The 25,215-nt window shown below is 46.0% G+C and overlaps 1 protein-coding gene across 2 annotated transcripts in view; it reads right to left on the reverse strand.

Moving 5' to 3' along the window:
• LRRC51 (leucine rich repeat containing 51) overlaps positions 1-25,215 on the reverse strand; it is a 142,041-nt gene that overhangs the window by 19,472 nt on the left and 97,354 nt on the right. For both annotated transcript variants that reach the window (XM_069640306.1, XM_069640307.1), the window contains exon 4: positions 18,203-18,351. In XM_069640306.1, coding sequence (XP_069496407.1) covers positions 18,203-18,351 — 149 coding nt within the window. The remainder of the gene's footprint in view (positions 1-18,202; positions 18,352-25,215) is intronic.

Genomic DNA, 25,215 nt, shown 5'->3' on the forward strand with positions numbered 1-25,215 from the left:
CAACACCTGGGATGCTATGAAAGCAGTGGTACAGGAGGGAACTGATAGCTCAGGGCGTAGCTTTCCACAAGGCTAGGCGTCAGGTCCGCCTGGCCCTCGAAGATGATCTCCGGAAAGCAGAGCAAACCCATAAAGAAAGAGTGGTCCCCGAGAACTCAATGTGCCATTCGCACAGCACAGAAAAAGATCAAAGCCCACTATGCCGAATATACAGCACACCAGCTGGCAAAGGCCAAGCAATTCTATTATGCTAAAAACAACAAAGCAAACAAATTGCTGGTAGCTGAACTGGCCAAGGCGAAATGAAACAATATGATCATCAGTCTCCGGGATGCGCAAGGCAGAACGCAATACGCAGAGCAAGACACTGCGCCTAGCAGCAGAGAATGTGGTACAGGTAATGACCACCCAGCCACGAGACATGGGTGAACAAAGAGAGTATCTACGAAAATCAGCACTCCCCCAAATCTCGGACTCAACCCGAGACTTCTTAGACGCTCCAATCTCTAGTGAGGAGGTAGATGAAGCCATAAAATCCCTTAAAACCCGGGACCCTGACCCCAAATGGCTACACAACCAGATTTTACAAGATCTTCAAGCCTCAACTACTCGTCCCACTGGTACAGCTGTTCAACTGCTTTAGGGGCACTGGCAGGGGAGTTGCTAGGTCTGGAAAAGACCCGGGGCTAAGCTGATGTCAGAACTGTTGGGACTAGGGGCTAGCTAGTCATTTGGCTGTAGCTCTTGAGATTCTATCCAGGGCTACAACCAAAAGATCAGGGGCTACAGCCCCATTAGCCCCCCCCCCCCTAGCAACGCCCCTGGACACTGGCATCCTAACCCCCTCCGTCACTCAGCCTGTTCTGACCTCTTACGACCTCAAACCCTTCCCTGGAGGCTATTCGACTGGAGACTGGGCCTGAAACACAGGATTGGTAGAGTTTAACTCCCTATTATCTCTGTGTGCTTGAACCCCTTCTTCCCCGGGGTCCAACACTTCCCTTTGATCCATAGCTCACCTTCTTTTCTTGGATAGTGTGCTCTCCGTCCTGCTTTCAGCGCAAGGGCGCGTTGATTGATGCGGGCTCGTTGCTGCCTAGTTACTTCACTGGCAAGAGTGCGACAGGTAAGTATAATGAGTCTTTTGAACAGTTCTACAACTTCATTCCTTTCCTTCCTTAGATGATGGCCGGCGTCCGGGGATGGCGGCGTGCTGCTGAGATGAGTAGCACTGAAGGTGCGTGAGAGCGTGATGCGCGATGCACCCCTTTCGTATTTGCAATGAACTGAGTTATTTTTCTGTGTATTTTAGGTGCCACAACGTTTTCAGCGTGGATGCCGGTTATGAAGAACAAATGCGGAGGGTAAGCGCGGTATGTAGCACCTCTAGATGTTTCCACGCTAACCTGGAGTGTCTTTTCCCTCTTGCAGATGGATGAGAAGTTCCGGAGACAGAGTTCCCCCAGAGCGGCTGGGATTCAGGTAAGCGTTTGAAGCTCGTACAGTATTTAAAAAAATAGCGAAGATTTGCAGAATGCTTACTAATGCCTTTTTTCTGTTCTTTTCCCTAGGAAGCGGCGTGCCGGGATGGGAATGACACCGCCGAAGATGCCCACAGAACAGAAGGAGCAATGAATGATGGGCAGATGCGCCACAAGGTAAGGCTGTTCCTAACGGTGTTCTTGTTATTGCAGGAGCTGAGCGCAGAAGAAAGATGCAGGCCTACTGGAGACCGATCCGAACACAGCGAGTGTCACACTGCAGTTGCAGAAAACGCAAAGCATGTTTCTCAACCTGGGTGTGGCTTAAATAGTCTCTGGGTATCCCAGGTGTCTCTGGGCTGAACCACACCCAAAAGACTAGACCGCACATGCAGTTCTGGGAACCAAAATATGTGGGGGCATCCATCTTGTCCCCATCAATGCACTACAAGTCCAATCCCCAATGTTATCCTATGGGAGTGAGTGAGTCTGGTGCCTCAAGTGCCAAGTCTGACTCCAAGTTGGTCTTTGGAGGGATGGAGAGGCCCTTGAGGGCCATGTAGGGGATTGTGGCCTGGCTCCAGCCTGACATCTTGGAGGGCTGGGGACATGAGGGGGAGGACTCATGACAGCCTTTCGGCCAACGGATTAGGCTGAATCACCTAGTCAGGGGTCTCCAAGTGGGCCCCTCGCAGCATAAACTGGCCCTTTACGCGGACAACGCCCTGCTGACTATGACAAAACCCCCGCGTCTCTCTGGCACACGCTTTAGCGGAACTAAACAGCTATGGAAGAGTCACAGGATTTACCATTAACTTCAACAAGTCAACAGCGCTGGGGATAGGGATATTGTCAAGCGAGTGAGAGGATCTAATCCCAATGTGCCAGATAAAATGGAAGACGAAGGCTATCGGCTACCTGGGGGTTCAGTTCCCAGCCAGCCCAACAGACATTTACTGCGTGAACTTCCCTCCGCTCTTCAAAGAATTGGAATCAGACCTGAAACGCTGGACGACCCAAGAGATCTCCCTGATGGGCCGGATCACAGCGTGTAAGATCAACTTACTTCCGAGATTCTTATACGCATGTTCCGCCCTCCCTGTGATGATTCTGGCTCCAGCACTCCAGAATCTACAGAGGAAATTGGTGCAATTTATCTGGAGGGGGAGGAAGGCCAGAATCCCTAGAGATACAATGCTGGGGAATGCATAACTTGGTGGCCTGGGGGTCCCAGACCTACAGAAATACCAGATGGCAACCCAACTAGCTTGTATCCAAGCATGGCAAACGATCACTAATCGCCCCAGATGGGTGGACATGGAAAAATCACGCTTAGCTCTCCCCCTACGCTTTCTACCCCAGATCCCACCAACGATGAGGCAGCAATGGCAGGAATTATTATTAGCCACCAAACACACCACTGCCATCTGGGACAAAACTCTGAAGCAAAAGATTGGTTTTTCTGAACCCAGCTTTCTCACCCGGAACAGCGCCCCAAAACTGGATCAAGGGGGGGACTGGAGACAGTGGGGCAGCTTTTTGAAGGAGGACAACCACTTTCTTACGAACAATGCAAGGAAACCTTCCACCTCCAAGAAAAAGACAAGTTTACATGTCTCCAGTTGCACCACTGGTGCACCCACCCACAGACGCACCAAGTAGCGACTCGCCCGCCCACCCCTATAGAACTAACACTCAACAACCTACCAACCTGAGGCAAGATCTCGGTGCTATACAAGCGCCTCCAGAAAGACTTTCTCACCTCCAACTCCCGTTCCATGGCACAATGGGAGGCAGACCTAGGCCACCCCTTTCGGTATTGTGTCTGTGCTCCTCTTCCACCGTGTGGTAAACATCTATCCCAAGATACCTAAATGTGCTAACCGCCCATGGTATTTGTAGCACCGGTAACCTCCCCATAGGGATTCCCTTATAACTACCCAGCGGAAAGATACTAGATTTTTGGGGATTCACCGCTATGCCAGATAGCCCCGCATATTTATCCATCACTTCTAGTATGTACTGGAGATTGTCCTCCGGATACCTCAGGTACAGCAGCAAGTCATCGGCATACAAGTAAATCAGGTGTCGTTCTCTCCCCATCTCGATACCCATCGTGTCATATTGTTGCCTAAGGTATATCGCTAAGGGCTCCAAGGCTAGTATATAGAGCATTGGGGACCATGGGCACCCTTGTCTGGTGCCTCTACTTAGTTGCCACCTTTCAGATATCACCGATCCTGTTCTGACCCTGGCTAACGGTTCACTATATAGCATCTTTGCCCACCTTATGTATCCAGGCCCCATTCCGTAGCTCGCTAAAGGCGGCAAGCAGCCATGGCCACTTGACCGAATCAAAGGCCTTAACCGCGTCTAAAGACACAATTGCCATTTCGCCCTCGTTCTCGCTCCCCAACTCGACCACCTGATGGAGTCGTCTATGATTGTGAGTTATATTTCTATTCGGGACATAGCCCGTCTGGTCGGGGTGTATTAGTTTGCCAAAAACTCTGCACAGTCTATTCTCTAGGACAGCCGTCAATATCTTGCTGTCCTGGTTCAACATTGACAATGGTCTATAGGAGCCACAACTATGCCACAACTATGAGTGATTCCGGCAGCCGTCCCACCTCAAACGCTTCATTTAACATTTCTAGCATTGGGGGGAGCACATCCTCCTTATATACTTTATAAAATTCACTCGGGAACCCGTCTGACCCAGGGGTCTTACTGGTATGCAGCTGCCTTACCACTTCCTCCAACTCCTCCAAGGTAATCGGTGCATCCAGCTCCTCTCTTTCCTCCCCACTTTTCCTAGGCAGTCCTATGTCCTCCAGTGTTTCTGTGATCTCCCCAAGACTACTACGCCCCTTATCCCCATATAGTAACTTGTAATATTCTGCAAACTCCTGATTAACTCCTTCCTGGGTGTCAGCTACACTACCATCTTCTCTCGCAATCGTTCTAATCGTGGGTCAGGGTGTTTCGCTCTTCTACAGCCACGCCAGAAGCCTTCCTGTTTTATCCCCTCCCGCATGCTGTCTCTCTATGTATTTTTTATAGTTGAGGTTACATAATCTTTCCCATTGCTCCGCACATTTCTGCTGCAGCTTCAGTATCAGTTCCATGTCTGCACCTCCCTCCTTCAATGCCTTTTCCAGTTCCCTCTCCGTTTCGTGTATGTCAGCCAAAATCCCACCTTGTAGGCCTTTCGATTTTGCTATGGCTACCCCTCTCATCACTACCTTGAAGGCTTCCCATAACGTGCTAGCCGAGTCCACGCTACCCGTATTTGTCTCAAGTAATTTATAATCTCCTCCCTTATATCTTCCCTGAAGACGGGATCCTTCAGTGCCTCTGCCCGAAGGCGCCATGTCGGAACCCTTGCCCTCGGGGGGCAGTATTGCCCCCCAATAGCCAGGGGTGAGTGGTCCGAAAGGACCCTCACTTTATATTCTGCTTGAGTACACTCCATCACCACATCTGACGTAGCAAAGACGTAGTCCAGCCTCGTATGCAATTGTTACGGGGCAGAGTAGTGCGAGTATTGCCTATCTTGGGGGTGTCTCGTTCTCCACACATCCGCTAAACCAAAGTCGTCCAGTAGAGTCTGCAGCGCTTTAGCCGCTGGGTCAGGTCTATCAATCTTCCCATCCGATCTGTCTACCTTGGGGTCTAATACACAGTTAAAATCCCCTCCCCAGATCACCGCCCCACCCATGCATATGCTCAGGTTATGGCACAGAGTTCTAAAATATGCTGCCGTATTTTGGTTGGGGGCGTATGTATTCACAATGCTTCTCTTTATTCTCCACTAATCCCCTCAATATGACCATCCTCCCATCCTTTTCCGCCACTTCCTGCAGCTTTTGGAATGGGACGTGCAGCGCCACTCAGATGAGTACTCCTCTAGCATAGGCGGAGTATGTCGAGCCCACCACAACCCCTTTCCATTTTTTCACCACCGTTTCCATCTTTTCCCTTGTCAGATGTGTCTCCTGCAACAGTGCAATATCTATCTTTTGTCTGCGCAAGTACAACATGACCTTGTTCCTTTTTAGATAACTATTAAGTCCCCTGACATTCCACGTAATTATTTTAAGGTCCCCCATGACCCATTAGAATCCCCCTCCCCCTCACACCGATGCAGTCCAGATCCCACTTCCACAAACATAACTATGTGCACACCAAACTCCCCACCTCCCTCCCCTCCCAAACCCCCCCAATTCAAACTCCCTACTACTACAAACTCTCCACACACCCCTTCCCTCTGCCCTCCCGCCTCCCTTCCCTTCCCTAACAAAGCCCTCCCCAACTGTTGCCCAGCTCCATCCGTGGATCTTAGGCATCCCCGCATCTAGCTCTTTCTGGTAAAAACCATACTCGCAGCTCAGTAGGGTGAGGCAGCCCTACTGGCTACCTTGTTACCAATCCCCGGGGGTAGGTAACCGCAATCCTGCTGCCCCTATTTGTTTAAAGTCGCTACACCTAACGCTCCCATGTTTACGTGCGCCAATATATCCCACATTATAGTGCGCCAAAGTCATTAAGTTCGAGGGCCGCACCCCATCCATCAAGTGTATAAAGCTCTATGTGAATGCCCTCCCTTCTATCTTTGCAGTTTACATAATACTATGTCTTCACTTATCGTGCTCTTGGCCGTCTTGACTGTCATCTGGTGCCTGGCAGCCCTGCGAGTCCAACCACACCACCGTTTCCTCCGGGGTGTAAAAGAACAGTGCTCTACCCTTGTGCAAAACTTTCAACTTGGCTGGGTACAATAACATGTACCTAATGTCCGTTGCACGCAACCTTCTCTTGACCGCCACATAACTGTCTCTGTCTTTGTACCAGCATGGTGTAGTCAGGGTATGCTGTGATCATAGAGGAGGCTCTCTATCGTTCCGCCATTGCGAAAAATCTCCAGGATCTTCTCCCTATCTCTGCAATTCAAGATTTTCGCGATTATCGGCCGTGTGGGGGCTCCGGGCCTTGGTTTTCTCATCAGGGCTCGGTGTGCTCGCTCTACCGTGAACCCCTGAGAGAGTTTGTCCGCTCCCACCTCCTGCAGGATCATGTTCTCCACGTAATTTGTAGGGTCTTGGCCTTCTTCTCCTTCCGGCAGGCCAACCACCCGGATGTTGTTCCGTCTCGCCCGTCCTTCTGCTTCCTCCACCCTGTTCTCAAGGTTGGCACCTTTTTGAGCACATGGACCTCCTTCGCGTTGTTTGTGCTCACGTCCGTGTTAGTCTTCACAGCGCTCTCTAGGCCACTAGTTCTTTCCGCCAGCGCCCTGCCGCAGGAGGGTAACTTCAATTCCCACGGCATCTATTTTGTTCTCCAGGGCCGTCCGTAATTCTGCCATTGCCGTGCCCCACCTGGTGCTTAGGTCCGTTATTGCCGCTAGGACTTGTTGATTTTCCCCTGCAGGGGCATCATCTCGAGATGCCTCCCCCGTTTTTTGTTCTTGGGTCAGAGGGGTCCGCTGTACCTTGGCAAAGGTGTCCATAGTGGGTTGTTTACTCCTGGCTTTCGGCCCCTTCACTGACATCTTGCAATACCACTTTGAGTCCTGTATCAGCCCTTCTATATGCCAGTATATTCCGTATCTTGTCTGGGGGCTCTCAGTAGACCATGCTATGGGGCGGCCCGCAAGAGCAAAACCCGGAATGGGCTGTGTCCTCCCACGTCTCCTCCGCAAGCTTTATTTGATTGCAAAGTACAGGGGCCCGTATTTCCTTGCCTCTTTCCCCCCCTCCTTTCCCCTAAGCAGCGTGACACTTTGAGACCAACATGCACAGGGAGCCCAATCTTCTGCTGAGGCCGCCTGTGCTTGGCAGTCCATGGGTATCCACCTCAAGTGCGCTTTGCGTTGCGCTGCAGTGGTCAAGTTCCACCATGTAGCTCAGCATCTGCATTTGCATTTGCTGAATGTGTCAGCCGTGGGTGGGGATAGTTTCCAAATGCGTAATGCCCCAGGGCCAGCTCCCAGCACGCTTCAATCCGTTGCTGTCCCAATGTCGGGCGGGTGTTCTGATGCAATCGGTGCACGCAACGCCCAGCCATGTGCACACAATGCCCAGTTACTGTGCAGGGGGACTCAATCCGTCTCCCTGCTCTGTTCGTCACGGTCTCATCAGTGCGCTGTTCCATATGCCACATGCATGGTCATGTTGCTGCTGGCCATGTCCCTCCGGGCCACACTATCTTACAGCTCATGCAGCCTCTCGTTCTACTCTCTCTGCATCCTCCGCCTTCGCACACTTCTCTTCAGGCAGCACCCGGCGGTGGTCACACTCCACTCAGCCTCGCTGAATAGCTGAGAGCCGCGCCAGTGTACAACGCTTGTTGATACACTGTATCAGTCTGCGGGCGCTTCTCTCATGCAGGCCCGGGGGCGCTGCTTTCTTTTTCTCACAATCTGAGCTTTCGACTCCTGCTGCTGTAGGCGAGCGTTCTCGCGCACCGCACGGGTTCAGCTGGGTCCTGCAGCCTCTGTAGACCGCAGAGAGCCGCGTTGGCAGCCGGAGTTGTAAGTGTAGCCAACTCCGGTTGCTACATATGTCCGGGCTTGGGGGTGCCGATCTGCTGTTACGACACAAAGCAAGTGAGCCAACAGCGTTCCGAATTATCAGCGAGTCTCGATCTGTAGCGGGGCCTCGATGACGCTCCCTTTGTTGTCCGCCATCTTGGCAAACAACGTATTCACCCGGCCGCAGCTTTTAAAGTCAATTATCTGCCGATCTGCAGATTCGCATGACTTGGCTTTCAAGGTTCTTGCAATGGATACATTCCGACGCCTGGTCCTTCAGTTTCAAGGCTCGAACAGCCTATTTTAGCGTAGTTCCTCGTATGAAAGTCAGATCATCAGGAGCATGACACAGGAACACGACCTAGTCCATGGCTAGTTAGCCACGCCCCCCCAATGGTACATTGTTCTATGGAAATCTTTATTCAATCTTTTCCCCACATTGGCATCTCATGCGTCTATACTTGATTGGGCTTTGCTTTCACACTTTGTCTTGTTGGAATTCAAACATTCTTCTTATTGAGTTTATACCTTGTCTTGTCTTCATGCAAATAAACTTGGCTTTTGAACTTTGAAGTCATTACATTGCCCCGGTAGTTATCTCCTCCCATGTGATCCTCCCTCATAAAGCCACCGTCAGGATCAGGATCACGTAGCAGCTGCCGTCCCCTGGCCAAATGGGAGAAGAATCCTGCCAGGGATTCCGTGATGACTCTATTGGATTCAACACAGTCTCCAACGGCAGCAAGGCTCTGGATCATGTTGCCTGGAAGTTCTTGAGACGTACTAGCAGCTTTCTTGGATTGTAATGGAATGGAGGTGTGGGACGTTGAGTTACTGTTATGCACCAGCCATGGAAGTTATGGTATAGGTGGAGATACACCTAACGTGGATGCCTTTAACGTCCGGTTACAGTCTAGTCTTCCACCAAGAAGGCGGCCGGAGCGTATATACGCATCACGCACAGTAACAACGGTGCGTTGTATCATCGTTAACTATTAACTTTGTTCATTGCCCCTTTGCTTGTATTACTCTGTTTAACAGATAACCTTACTGCTTCCTTGCCTTCGGCCTTTTTCCCTTTCTGCAATCACCCGCGGTGTCATCTCTTCCAGGTGTATTTCTTGTTCAGCGGTATTTTCTGGTAAGATCACAGGAGTTTCCTTCTATCCCTCCTTCGGTTCCTATCCCATCTTCTTTCGTTTCTACTTGCGTATTACTAGTTTTTTCCATTCTACACCCTTCTATCCTTTTCTTACTTCCTGATTCTGCCATTTCTACTTACCCTTTTCTTATTCCTTTCGTGTTCTGTCTTCCGTGTTTCATAGGTGCTGTTTGCTTCCAGTTCTCCTGCCAGCGTTCACATTTCCCGTTTACCATTTATCTCGGTACCGAGGTTCTTGGTGCCGCCGGTTTCCTACGGAGCCGCTGGCTAAGGAGCCGCTAGTCCAACATACCGCCTGCCTCCTGCAGTACTAGCTAGAACCTGCAGTTTCTTCCCTACTCCAAAGTCGATTCTTGTCATCTGATCGCATAACTAACTTCAGCAGATCTACTACTCCAAGCCCTTTTTTTTTTTACCACAAGCGGGAACCACAGTTAACAGATTGGCCTTCATCTTAGGAACGTTCCTATTGGTACTATCCATTCCGGCAGTCTCTCAAGAACATCTGCCACACAGGGTTTTTTTTTTTTAGCCAACGGCTTTTTTTCCCCCCTGGAGTTTTGGGACTAGCTCCTGGGAGATCACCGGATTTGGTTCCCATCCGCTCACGGTGGCCTCCGAGGAGCCACGTGCTTATTTACGCCAAAGGAGAACCAAAAAGAAAAAAGGAACCAAAGAAGTACAGAAGAAGACAGGATTGGGCAACTTCTACTAGCTCGACCGTAGACTCAGGTGAGGAGGATTTGGGCAAAGTGAAAGGGGAAGTTGTAGGATTTGACAGTTACTCTTAGCCTTATGCCGGCCTCCTTTGGGAGTTGATCTGCATAATTCAGCATTGTCTACCTACATTTACCTAGTCCTGTTAATAGAGGACAGGAGGATTATCGTAGGTGCAGAAGGGTTGTTTTCTGTTAAACTGAGTGCCGCTAAGATGTATTACGTGTAGGTGTGTGCGTATGCGTGTGTGTAGTGCTACACATTGCCTTCCTGCTGCTTCATAGCCCTTGTCGGCCTTGAGCAAAGACATGACATTGCAAACATGACATAACCAAAAAAAGCATGACAGAACAAAGCGTATCAGCACATGCGTATAACAAAACAGCTATTCTATACAAAACTTTAACAGTGGGTTGGGATGTAAACATAACCTTGATAAAATAATTAGCAAAACTGCCTTACAAACAAAATATGGCCTTTGGAATTTGGATGGAAGAATTAAAAAAAAGTGTGTGGGGGGAAAGCCCCCCCCCCCCCCATCAATATAGATGGCAGGTGTACCTTAAAAACGCACCCGTGATAAAACAAATTAGGTTTCTCACCATTTTTTAAATTTGATGCAAGAATCCTCAGAAATGTTTCTGCTTCCTGCTTCCTCCCAGTAGCTTTGTGGGTGGGGACATAAATGCATTTGACAATCTTCCCGGATTTCCTTCCATACTTGAAGACAAACTGATTTCCACTGCCTATAGTCTTCAGCCTCGGGGCCAACCCCCCCTTAAATTGCACCTCCTCATACTGCATTGTTTAACTAAAATCCATTTCAATGAACTAACTGATCAAAGACCAAGCTTACTAATGGACACACCCTTCATCTGAAGTTTCCTTTGAACTCAGTAATCACTCATTTGAAATGCAGAACTTGTCAAGGTACGGACCACGAGCCACCTTATTCATCATCAACCTGTCGAAACTCAGCTACAAACAACACATGTAAAGCAGATGCCTAAAGAACTTTTTCTAAAAATTACCTTTGCTAAACAAACGTTCGCCTTCATTGCTGATAGGTAATGGAACTCCCTGTCGCTCTCCCTCAGATCGGACCCCTCACACCATGCCTTTCACAAGGCCATCAAAACCAGGCTATTTTCTTAAACTGCTCCAGCTAAACCTGCAGCGTCTCCATGCTATGTCAAGATGTGCACTCATGCCAAACTAGCTATATGTAATTTTCAATGTCACGAGATACATCACACTATGTAACCCTATGTAACCATATCGCTATCCATGCAACACATTATGTACCAAAGTATGTAAACCCACCTGTAACTAAGCCAATTCCATGCAACAGCGCCACAATGCCTCCGGGCTGTTTGTGTGCTTTATAAATGCAAATAAATGCCTTCCATTAAACTGCATACTTTGTTTCCCCATCCATAAAGCAGCCGGCAGTAATTCAGCAAAATGATCCAATGCCCGCTCAGTTATGCAGGGTCCAGGTTAGTTGCCCCGCACAGATCCCCAGTCAAGGGGCTGGCCCCCCCCACATGTGGCACACTACCATGTGGCAAGAGAGGGGTACAATGCAAGCCCTCCTGGTATGACATGAACTTGCGCTTCCACGCACAACTGTGGAGAGTGTCTGAAAGGCAAGAAGACAGACCCTGCCTTAACAGCTATGGTCTGCCTAGCATGGGAAAGCTGCCTTCCCCAACCAATCACTCCTGAACCAAGTAAAAAATATGTGTACATGTCCACCCAATCCCACGTCGGGAGAGACAACCACACACAGGTGCAGACTCTCAAAGAAGGCATGACCCCTGGGGATGCAACATTCACCCACAATACCCTGTTTAGAGAAGAAGACACTGCCTGTTTGGAGGTAACTGGAGAAAAGAGAGGCTTCTGGTATAGAGGAGGTTGGAGGTGACCAGAGACCAAAGGAGGTGGGGGTAAAGGGAACAGCAGATGAGGTGGTAATATGATCAAAGAGGGAGAAGAAGACAGAGAAGAGTAGTGCAGAGAAGGAGGAGGTAGCATAAAATCAGCGTAGGAGGTGCTGTGGAGAAGACCGAGGACGAGGTGTTACAACGAGGAGCAGAGAAGATGGCAAGAGGAAAGTCAGAGGAGAGACTTGGAAGATCAAATGAAGCAGTGGTGATAAGAAAAGTAGGAGAAGAAGATGGCAATACGACCAACAGAAAAAATGCAGTAAGGAGGGTGATCAAGAGAGTCAAGGAGAAAACAGTGAAAGAAGGAAGAGGAGTCTGGAGAAGACGAGAAGAGGCAAAGCATAGAGGAACACATACTGCACATCTAAGAGGTATGTGAGGGGGGAGAAGGAGGAGGAACGAGAACGAGTACATGGCATAACCCAGAGGAGGTCCACCAGAAGTTATCTAGAAGTAAGGAACACGTTGTTGGGTTAGAAAGAGCCTGCAGTTGTGGAGGAAATAGAGAATGGCCAGGCCCCTATAGGATCAGGACCCATGGGTCAGAGAGTTCTTGGGTAGCAAGTTTCCACTGCCTCAGATTTGACCAACCTATAGTTCAGAACAGGCCACCCCACCTAGTGAAGCTAAGTGGCAGCTTCTTCCTTGATGGGAAATGAGGGCTTAGTGTCGTCTTTACTCAAGATCCAGCAGGCCACCCATATTGATGAGAACACTGAAAGATGAGAAAAGGGGAGGACTTCAACCGTGCCACGCAGGAGCCCATATCAAAGAAGTCATAAGCCTATATTTAGGGGGATCACACCACCTTTGAGAGACTGTGTGATGCTGGGAAGACCAGGAAGGTATTTGAGAAACATTGTGCTAAGAGATCGAAGACCTAGAATTTGAGACACAATGTTAAAAACCCCAAAGATCAAGGAGCTGAGTGTCATCGTAGTAGGTCTCTTTAATGAGAAATGAACCCATTCAATCAGGGGTTTGGTAACAACTAAGCTTATGAGAGAGGGGTTTATGGAGAGGACCCAGTTTTGGGAGAAGCCATTAATTTTTTTGTTTGACTGCCCTACTATTTGATTGAATGTATTCTCGCATGCCCCAGCTAAACCTTGACTGTATTGAAAATGTCCTTAATAAAATCTAGCTAGTGCAAATGAAACCCATTTTGGTCATTTATGTTGTACCACAGGTGCTTGCTGACAGCTTGCACACTATTCAATAAACAATTCAGAAATACATAATACTGTCCAAATCTCACCCGTCTACATGAAGAAGTGACTGAATCCCAACAATTCTGCAATGAAGTATCAACTTTGTACATCAACTACTCACACCAGCACTTCATATGCTTTTCCAAAAACACCCACAAAATGCTTGATAAAATAAATCAGAAACTGGTGCCTATGTTTTATTACACACCAATCCCCAAATAAAGCACCAAAGGCTGTGTTGAAGTCTACAACAGTTCAATGTGTAGCTAAATCGTTCAGACATCGTGGCTCGTCCCATAATTCACATCATACAGCCCTTCTTTGAAAAAAGAAATGAATCCTCAAAAAAAAAGCTATTTTCATTTAGCAGCTCAAGAGAGCCACAATTTACCTGGCCATCCCAAACCATGAAAGGCCAATTATCAGCCTCTCCAATGCATTCATGATCCTTGAGAACATTGCTCCAGGCACATCTAGCCAATCATGACCCTCTGACCAATTACAATCTGGCTTATTGCTAGAACATCATATCAAAACATCCCTGCACCAGTTCAGAGCCCATGATGTAGTTCATGAAGACAACATAAATTCTACTATTTCTAGAGCTCATCACAAGTTACACCCAAGCCAACCAGATCTTGCTTTGTGGCCTGTCGGAAGTGTTGATGCAGGAGCATCTGAATTCTCATTACCTTGGTTCATGTCCTTCCTTTACTCTAGAGCCCATATCAATATCTTAAATGCTGCCCTTTTTTTTGTCCGACATATGGTGGGCCTTGTGTGGATTTCCTTCTCTAATGGTGATCAAAGGAGACCACAACCCCCCCCACCACTCCCATGCTAAATATACTCAAAATTACCTGTGTATTTCCAACAGCGCAAACCAATACCCGATACTAGAAACTTGCCTGTTTGCCATCAAATCAAAGCGTCCTAATACTCCATAGGTCCACACTGATGTACTATTTCACAATGTCAAATACAAAATCAACCTTATCCTATCTATCCAAACTTTGCACTCACCCTGGGGCAGTCAGTCACCCACAACACCAAGGTGAAAAGCCTAAGCCGTCATCTTCTCACTAGTTCCTCTACCCAATTAAAATGATCCTCGCTCTCATTCCCCCGAAGGGCTGCATCATAATAGTGGACACTACCACATACGGTTGATGATACTTCAACTTATTGTACCTCTGCCTAGCAAAACATAAAATCTCCTTTCTTCATGTTGCGTTGAATGCAACACCAAGGTGGGTAACCAGATAGAAGTCCTGGTTTCATCTCCCAAACTTTGGAACACTTTACTGGCTTGTATGTGTCGCCTTCAACACCCGTTGGGACAACATCCTGGCGAAGCCCCGAAGATCGAGCATCATATCCCTGGCTCCAATGCTTGCTAGCTCGATCTGCACCATATAAATCCCAGACATACCGGGTCAATACCTATTCTCATCCACTTGGAACCTATTTCACATACCCTCAACACGTTTCCCTTCAAAAAGGACGTAAGCCCAAAAAGCATAAATAATTTTAAACATGCTTTTTTTATAACGTAAGGGTCCTTAATCAATTATGCTAGAACAAGGAAGCTTTTTGCTTAACCGAGCAGGCGTGATGTTAAACTGACTTTGCTACAAGGGACACAACTATCAGAGACTGTTGCTAGATGTTGGCCAGGTGGGTTTCATTCTCCTTCTTATAATCTCATGCTTTAGGCAGAGATTAAGACCGTATTGGACGAAATAGGTCATTTTTTAAAAATGATATGTAGGCTCCTGAAATGAGACATGGTTAACAGGGATGTAGTGAATGCCTACATAATGAATTATAAAGTTCCTGAATACTTTGACATTTATTATGGAAATTGAGTGAATTGCTCGACTCGTGTCATATTTGGTGGATTTTTTAAAAACATGTTCAAACTATATCTAGATAGATTAGGCGATGCAAAAGGAGCACTCGCCAAAGCTACCAACGTTACAATGCAATTTATAAAGCTTCATATTGTATGAGTTGGTATGCCAGAATAATTTGCGCTACTCCAATCAAGTACAAAAAAAACCAGGTTTTAATCCAAAGCTTTGCCAGAATATCATGTGTTTCAATATTACATAGATCTCACCAAATGTGAGGACAATCTTGTTGCCTTAAGCTCAATAAATCAAATAAATACCAAAACTTAATCAGATGGTTGCGTGGATTCTGCCACCTGTGGTAATGGTGAACAAATAACCCAAAAACAGCTGGTAACATTTACAGTACCAATACATAGGTGGCTTTGTTCTAGCCACTAGCAAAAACACAAAAACAGTAATCCCTTCGCCTTCCCCAACACGTTTCGACCAGCTCAGATGCCAGAGAACGAGAACGGGTTTCTAACCCAGGTTACCTATATTCTGCCACAAAACCTAGAAGAGGACTAACTCTTCCAGTATCCCTCTCCTCTAAAGTAGAAAACTTGATCATGGAAGCACAGTTACGGATCTGGGGACAGGCTTACAAAGGAATGCTTCCATCACCCAAAGAGGACAGCCATGAAAACAGGCTTACATACAATACTCAGAGAGGCACAGGAAGCACGTCCCTCACCCATGCAGCAACCGGACATCTGGAGAGTGCTCAACTTCTTTCCCAGGCTGAGGGGAGACCTTTAAGGGCGAGCGCTCATGTCCCCTACACAGATAAAGTCACTATTAGGTGGGCGACCCCTGCATCCTCTCCCATTATTTGAAGCATTGGAAGGAATGCAAACACCAAGCCACATTCAGGAGGAGCAATTGTAAAGCCTCAACAGCATGCAAGGTAAATGTCCAGCACACCAATTGACCTTTTATTTACAAGAGACAGACAGCACTCTGGTGGGGTTGACCTTCCAGCAATAGGCCAAAAGAGCAGCAGCAGCAGCTGCAGTCCAGCCACCAAGGCGAGCATTATAGAACATTAGCCACAATGACGGCTTGACAGGAAGTAGTGAAAATAAGGGCTCCTGGCTTGGCCCTGATGTACCCCAGGTGGGTTGATACTATACAAAGAAATGATCAGGGTGACTGAACATATGTACACTCACAAATTCGAACCTACATAATGAAAGGCGTTGCTCTAGATTGAAGTATAGGCAATTTGGCTTTTTGCCCAATTCTTTTAATGCATAAAACTTTGCTTTCAAGGTTGTTTTTCAACAGGGCACAAAAATTGATAACATAACAATATTTGTAGACAATACATTGATGTTTTTCCAGTAAAAGTAACTGGATCTAAGTACAAGTGGACATGTATAATCCCTTACAGAATCTAGGGATTTTGTTGAACAAATAACATGTGAACATGGTACATAGCAGTACAATATTTACAGTGTTGACACTACACACTGGGGGAAGGGGAGTCGACACAACAGTGCTTTGGCCATTCATTAGCTGATTCGTAAAGCTGGCATGTGGTTGGCCTTCATCAGGACAAGAAGAAAATGGAACTGGAGGTGTCCTACTTCTCTCGCATTGTAGTTTTGCCACAGCGTGATCCAAAATGGTCAAACTCCTGATTATATCTAGAAGGATACTGCCAAATTTTGGTGTTTCTTGAATCCCTTGTGTGGAAATCGTGTTGGGTCAGGCGGCGGAAACTAAGTCTCAATTCCTGTGGAGTCCAATAGGACTCCATGGTAATGGGGACACAGAAGTGCTGGCACCGTTGCTAACGGCGCAGTGCTTTTGGTGAAAACCATGCCTGCAGGGGCCGGTGCAATATAAGAAGAGAAAGATGTGTAAAAGTAAAATAATGGGGCTGAGCGTGGCAAATTATGTAAGCAGGTGATCAATAGGTAGAGATTTCTGCATATTAAATATATATATGTACAGTTTGGGTGCATGAGGGACTTGAGATGTGCTTGGGGTATCCTTAGTATATTGTTGGCTTGGTTGACCAGGGTCCTCCCAATGGATGGGTCGTGTCTTTTTTAAAAGGTCTAGATGAATAGACTTGCCAAGGCCAAGCATAAAGTTCAATGTTAAAAGCATGAAGGTCTCTTATGGGGAATTATTACAAAAGGAGGTGATTTTAACTATTAGTACCCCAGCGCAGAGGTAGGGGGGTGGCCTCCCAGCCAATGAGAAGGCGCAGACAAGAGGCTTTACCACACGGCACAGCTCCTACTCTGAGCCTCCTAAGAGCGAGAGGCCGCCATCTTCTCTCGTCGGGTTCTGCAGGTGTGTTACCCTCACGCCCCTGCATCCCATTCCCAGCCCCCTTTTTCCACACAACAAGGCAGCCCCCTCCCCATTTACCTTCTGCGTCCATGACCCGTTGGTTGCGCCAGGAACGGTAGTGTTCCCGGAGCAGCTCCGATGTCAGCAAACCTGCAATGGAAAGGGAGAAGGGACTATGCATAGCCCCTTCTCCCCAATCCATGGTGGCCAGCTATTTGTTTTTTTTAATTTGCAAAGCAACTTTTTTTTTTATTTTTTTTTTTTTTAGGCGTAACGCAACTTGCTACAAGCCCCTCGATGGGGGGGACATTACCGCTTGAGGTAATGCCCACCCACGGCTCAGGGCTTATTGCCTAAGAGTCACTGGAAAAGTTACTTACACCGTGATGTAATTGAAAGGATACAAAAAATTGTAAGCTTCTGTGGCAAAATGGCAAGCATGTAATGTACATGAAAAGTATTAAATAGAAATGACAAAAGAAAAATTTGGTGTCAGCGGTATAGAGAATGAGTTCCTTTGCTCTATAAGGCGTGAGTCAAAAGGTTTTCCAAGTGGGGCCAGAAGTAGCTACACATGCCCAGACTGGTTGGGTTAAGAGCTTCTCTGAACCAAGTCTCAGGGCATGCAGTGCCTAGGATACTGTATTAATTGAACCAGTCCCTACTAGCAGAGGTCACCATGTAGTTGCAGATTAGTGTAAAATAACAGATAAATCTTTCTGTATGGTATCAACAATACTTCCTTGGTGTTCTGCCCGATCCTTCCCTGTACCAAGGTTGTCCTCTGTATGATAAGCAACAAATAGTTAACACAGCTCATCTGTTTACTACTGGTTTTACATTCCCGGATACATTGCAGCCCAAATAAAAGCTTGGATCAGCCTATCATTCAGGTTCTTTAGGTGCCCTTTTCAAATTCATGGCTGTATGACCTTTCGGACGTACCTGTACCCTTTCTCCGATTCAATTGGGTTTCCATGGAGAGTTAGGCTCTTCAGATTGGGCAGATATGCCAGTTTATCAACCTCAGAAAGCTCTTTAATGCTGTTGGCATGGAGATTGAGAACATACATATTTTGATACCGAGTAATAACCTGGATAACAGAACAGAAATATATTAGATTTTTTTTCCAATTATTTCTTAATAAGACAGCATGCAAGTACTCATATATGTCTATTAAGTGCAGTGCTCTGTTGTCCCACATTCTAAGATTTACGATTCCCAGGATCCAGTGACGATGAACCTCATACACCGCTCTGGTGTTGACATATTTAGATTTATAATCGTGATATAACCTAGGAAAAACACATTTTCAAACAATCCATCTCTCTCACATACATTACAAGCAACACAATTTAAAATGTGCCCTTGCACTACATATATATGGTGAATTATTTTATCTGCAAGATCTATATCTATGGATATAGATATAAAAAAAGGAAATGGCCCAAAATGTCGCCCTCACAATTGCGATGGCCGAAATGCCCAATTTTTAATTTTTTTTTAAACACCCCCTTTACACTACATATATATGTGGGGGGTATGGGATATTCTATTAATATAGGGGTGCTGTGGGGGCCTCCCCCACATATCTATGTGATGTAAAGGGGGTTTAATGAAAAAGAAAAAGAAATTCGGCATTTTCGGCCATTGCAATTGTGTGTGGTCGCAGTGATTACATAGATCCAAAAAGGAAATGGTCCAAGGATATCTGTGGCAGTTGGTTGAAGAATAAACATTCCCCACTAGGTTGGAGTGTGGTTACATGTAAAGCATTGGCAGTAGGAACAGACGCAATACTGAATTTGCTAGATGGGCATAGGTTATGCCAGAGGCAGCCGGGTTCTATATACTGCCTTGACATTCGATCTATACTAGAGCTAGTTTGTACAAATTGCATCATTATCAGAGATCTGAAGTGCATATTAGGCATACAGGAACATAACATACTTAACTGATAAAGCCTGGCGCGCTATGCGTCAGTACTGCATCATACAATACACCATGCTGGAGTCCACTGCTGGTCAGGGTTGGACACCATAGTCTTTAACAGAGTTAAAGGAGGACGAAGAGGTACCTTTCTCCATCAATGGGGAATGTGCCAATCACGGAGGAAGAGCAAGGACCTTATGCTGGTGGGTTGGAACAGGAAACCTCAACTAAGAGACAGTTACCGTGGTGAGTTGGTCAGAATCCCAATCCTTTTAGGTGAGGGGGCAGGCCACTAGGGATCTGGCTCTTCCAGCCACCACCCAATTGCCTCCCAGAAGTGGACAGAGTGGGGTCCAGCAGACCCAGCACCCCACCTAAAACCATGTGGACGTCCCAGGCGGGTTAATAATTCCTCTTCTTAAACCACATCTTTGGAGTATGCATTTAACACTCCTTCGGGCAATGCAGACACCATCTGTGTTATAAAACCGAAGACTGCAATGAAGAGTACCATGTCCATTCTCGGACTTACACAACCCTCAGAGACTGATGGGAACATGTCCCGAACATAGCCGCAGAGGAGGACTAGAAAGCACACTGATCTGAACCACCTGGTCGAACAGCGAAACCATGACACTATGGTCACCAAACCTGGGAGAATGCAGGACACAGTAAAACAGAGAATGGCTACTCGTGAGAATCGAAGGTGGCACCGAGGTTGCAATGCAGCTATAAAGCTGCGGAACTGCCAGATGAGAGTAGTGCAACAATTAGCCAATGCATAGAAGTTGCTTGCTATGCGTTTAAGAGACAACTAAAGGAAACAAGGGGAAATGCCCAATGCCGATACACAACACAAAGCCCTTGCAGTTCGAGCCAGTCACAAGGGCTCGCACAAATAAACACATTACTAAGGCACTGGATGAGCCCAGCACAGATAGCGGCAGATTGGGAGAAAGACAGGTTTCTCGCTGCTTTCTTCAGAGACAGGGAGACTGATACTTGGTACAAGCTGGCCACTTTGCTTGATTCCTCACTTGCTACCCCGACCTGCAATAACGGTGCGATGATTCAGTTTCAGGTCTATGAGAGACCCGAAACTGAATGCTGAGAAGTCTGAGATCTATGAGAGACCTGAACATGAAGACCGACAAACCAGAGGACTATAAGAGACCTGAAACAGACAACAGAGAAATCAGAGGTCTATGTTAGACCTAAACAATCTAATACTGAGAAACAAAATGTTTATGAGAGGCCTGAAACTGAATGCCGAGGAACCTGAGGTTGATGTAAGATGGGAACAAGTGAAAGCTGACAAACCAGACGTCTTAGAAATGCCTGATGTTGAGGAGGACTAGGAAAGACCAGAATGCATTAATGCTGAGAATATGAGATCTACTGGAAACCTAGTCTAAGAATCATGAGGTCTGCAAGAGACCTAGCTTGTATTGTGGAGTAGCAGACATTGGGATGTCATCCAACGATGCATCGAGAAGCACAGAAAGAAAACCCGGTAAAAGCTAGGGGACAAGAAGCCAAAGCCTGAAAACTCAGAGGCCTGGGAGAGGTATAACAGGTGTGCCGTGAAACCAGGAAAAATGAAGAAAGTTAAAAACTGAACAACATCTGGGAGAGCCTTCCCAGGGGAACTTTTCTTATGCTCTGTTTAGACTAGGGCTGGACGTTTAAGAATATAATTTGTGAAGTCTTTAGTTGATCAGGCCTTGGAACACTGTGGGTTAGCCTGGAGGTGAAGGCCTTGTAAAGATTAGATTTCTGATCTTTCTGTTGGCCCATCTATGGAACATTGATTTGTAGGATTGAGTGTCACCATAGTGGCAATGACCCTTTAAGACAAGGTTACATACTTTATGATTTTGGGAAAACCGAACATAAGGTGTTGGCTACACCAAAGATATGCCACTTTGTGTTGTCCCATCCCTGACACTGTTTATTAGGAACTTATCTATGATTTGTAGATCTTTCTCTAGTTTCTACAGGCTTGTTTTCCAACCCTTTCCCTGACTTGACATAGAATAAGCATAAACACAGAGAGCACCTCATATTCCATCGTGGTCTGTTCTGCATGTCTAAAAGCTTGTCATGCCGGTGAACTGTAGCGCTACACGTCACCTGCATGATGAGTTATTAGATGCCGTTTTCATCTATAGGTACACAGAGGCCTCCAGACGGCAAAAAGAAAAGCTTGCCTTATGAACTAAATATAGGAGCTGGAAGCAAAAGTACTATTCATGAAAGAAGCATCATGAATAGACACCAGATATCATGTGTGAGAAACCAAGATAAAGTGACACCGCAGAACAAACAGGGATGGAATATATGAGGAGCTCTCTTAAGAAATAGCTCCTGGAGTCCTGATGAAGGCCATGAGTATGAATAAAACCGAGTGACACTCAGTAGAAACGTGTATCCCATCATACTAGGCCGAAAAAGTGTCGACATTGCAGAGTATAGAATTTTATAAATGACATTCATATGTGTCACAGTTTGATCAACGAAGAGTCTGTGGCACTAGATGTGGACAGTCTGAAAACCTTTTGTGGTTTGTTAGTATACATATAGGATTGTTTAAGAAATCCAATATGTTTTTTTAAAAAGTCTCTTTCTCAGATAACACACTGGAAATTCGAGATGCTTTTGTTACAATGTATTTTTACACATGAACACTAATAACCCCTAGGCACTTTATTACGATAGTCTTTTTTTTTTTTTAATGTAAAAACATTTCTACTGTGTTTTTGTAATGAAGTGATGAGAAGTAAATCTAAACGCAAAATTGAATAGGATGTTGAAAGTAGTTAACATTGCTGAGCCTTTTATTTAGCACTAATCTCGAGTACCCTTGTAGACACACATGGTAAGGTGGGGCGTTTGACTATACTATACCCCTAATTTAGTAGGATACACATTGATGGGGTTGACCCACAGTGAATATACAGGAGACACTGTACATAGACAGGCACCTTGTACTGCTAGTTGGCACCCACTACAGAATGCACAACCAACAAATGGCTAATTGTGTCCACTCTGAAGGGAACAATAACCCTATCAGAATTTGAGTGAAGCAATCAATCCTTAAACCCCTTATGCTAATGAGAAGAAGCATAAAGGACAGTGTGACAGGGGCAATAAATAGAGTACCATTCAAAGGATTCAAATGGCAGCAAATACTTTTGTAAATCGACAAGTACCACTTAACTACCAGAACATCAAGACAACGTTGGGCTTTCAGAGGAATGGCGCTTTACCTTCTGGTCGACCAGCAGCAAGAGGCCAGTGGAACAGGGAGCATAGCTGGGTTCAACAATATATTTGGATGACTCCTGACGGCACCTGATGAACTCTAGAAGGGCATATAGCAAGAGCCTAATTGCCTCACTGATGAGTTGGGTGACGTGACTGACGTCTGATCCACCACTGATTGGCAAGCATCTCTAGGCAGTACCATCTTGAGGCACGATTCCTAGTGGAAGTGGCTATGCAACACATTGCTTTTGCACTCAGAAGAGTTACACTACCACTTGCAACTCGAGTGTTTGCCCTTCCCAAAGACCAATTGAAAGCAAAGCAGTAAAGGCACAGCCTTGTACCCAACACGATTGACATTGTAAATATATGGATGCTTCAGCTTCAGTTTTCCTTGTGGTGTGCTGAAACCAATATGATTGCCCAAAAAATATCCCAAAATATAAAACTCAGACGAAACAATATATACTTTCAATGCTGTACGGCCTCTAAGGTTTTCTGCATATTACTCAATGTATCACTTTTATTTTACTGCACTCCAGTGCACCTCATGGTCAATTACAGGTATTACCCATTTTTCTCGCAGACCATTTCCTCTAATCCCTCTAATCCCGGCCCAAAATCCTGTTTCCCCTCAATTGTTTTTACTCTATTTTACCACAAAACAATGTACTGGGGGTTGGAGGGGAAATTATAATTGTTCCTTAATAACGTGCTTATTACTGGAGACCAGGATTCGAACCTGTGTCTCTATGCGTTGTCTTGCATCCAAGAGAAATGCATAGCCCCAGAGTTATCCTCCCGGCCCAAGTTGGGGTAAAGTATTTAGAAAGGTGGTGTGTGGGCAGTTGAGGAATGTGGGGTGGGCATCCCGCCCCCCCACATATTTTGCAGTAAATAAATGTGGGGAAATGGACTGTAAATAAATGTTATAGGGCCAAATACACACTTTTAAATACAATAAAACAACAAATATATCTCATCCTTGTGTAATGTGTATGTACTTAAACCAAATGAATTCCAAATGCAAGAGGGAAAGGTTAGACAGACAGACACACACACACACACACACACACACTTAATTTCGCTCCTCCGCCCTCTGTTGCACAGCCTTTAACCACAATGATGACATCGCTAATTACATGTTGTATGAGAACACATTACAAATCACATCAGTGATGCCATCAGTGGTGACAACACTAATTTCCTTGTATATAACTGATTACTTCAATGATCGAATTAGGCATAACATCCTTTATAAGTTAGCACATAAAAACTTTGATTACCTTAATAACAATTTAGGCCGTGGACTTGGCCATGACAAAGGCTGTGATCACTGGCCAGCACTGAAGGCCATAGCTAGTGGTTGGTTAGCGTTAAAAAATACCAATGTGCATGGTCAAAAGCCATGCCTAGTAGCCCATCACAGTTTTAAAATATACAGTGGGCAACGTTGAAGGCTGTAGTCAGTGTCCATGGCTAAAGGCCATAGCTAGTGCCCATTAATATGTTGGAATATCCAGTCGACACAGTCAAAGGCTGTGGTCACTAGCTAGTATTGGGTTGAAGACCATGGCTGGTGGCTGGTTAGTGTATATAATATACAGTGGGCACAGCGAAATCCATAGCTAGTGGCCGTTTAGTGTTGTGTAATACAAAGTGGGCACGGCCATAGGACATAGCTTATTGCATTTTATTATTTTAAAATATACAGTGGACATGGCCAAAATATGTACAAACTGCTCAGTATTGTGCTAAAGTCCATGGCTAGTGCCTGATCATTTAATATAATATACAGTGGACATGGTTGAAAGCTGCATCCACTGGTAAAGGTCAAAACCTATGGTTGGTAGCCTGTTAGTATTTTAAAATATTCAGTGCACGTGGGTGAAGGTTGTGACCACTGTCCATAACTGAAGGCCATGAAACATATTTTATGTGTTAAAATATATTTGGCCATGCACACTGACCATGGCTGAAGGCCATGCTTAATGCCAGTTACTGTTGTAATGTAATGAGTGATGTCATCAGTGATGTGATTTGTGATGTCATCGTTGTGGTCGTAGGCTACGAAACAAGGGGCGCCAAGTTAAGCTGGCTTTAGCTGAATTTCAGGAGTTGTGCTGCATTATGTTCTCACCTCAATCAGTGGTAAAAGTGTACCAAAAAATGTAGCAGAAATGTGCCCCTGTGGGGCACAGAGTAGGCAGGGAGGGAGTAATGCGCAAAACATTTAAAGGGTTGCAGCCACGCTGGTTGTCAGCCAATTAAGTTTAAACAGATTTCAGTTTACCTGTAACTGCTATCTGATGGTAAAGTGGAGAAGTGTGCTTTGACTTAAACAGAGAAGAGTTACGGAATGGTGAAAATGGTTGCAAAAAATAGAGGAACTGTTAACAATAAAAAATAAAAGTGGACAAGCTCTGCTCTGGGCCGTTCCCGCTCACTTTGACCACTGACCTTAATCTCCCTGCAACTGGTGGGCATGGCCGAACACTAGCAAGCCACTAGCCGTGACCTTTGGCCATGGCCGGTGTCCACGGCCACTCTACATTTTAAAATCCTTGCAACCCATTGCTCAAAGACGTTCATCAATCACAAACTGATTTAGTCCTGTTTGGAAAGTGGTATTGTCATGTATAAAAGAGTACAGGCTTTGAGAACTCACAATGTTTTTAGGTAATGCGCAGTGAGATAAAATTGTTTGCCATGGACCACACACTTTAGGTAAGCAGCGTGCTCCAAAGCCCCTTGTTTT

Source organism: Ambystoma mexicanum, chromosome 7q, assembly GCF_040938575.1.
Source record: "Ambystoma mexicanum isolate Mex_15411 chromosome 7q, UKY_AmexF1_1, whole genome shotgun sequence".
Classification (NCBI taxonomy): domain Eukaryota; kingdom Metazoa; phylum Chordata; class Amphibia; order Caudata; family Ambystomatidae; genus Ambystoma; species Ambystoma mexicanum.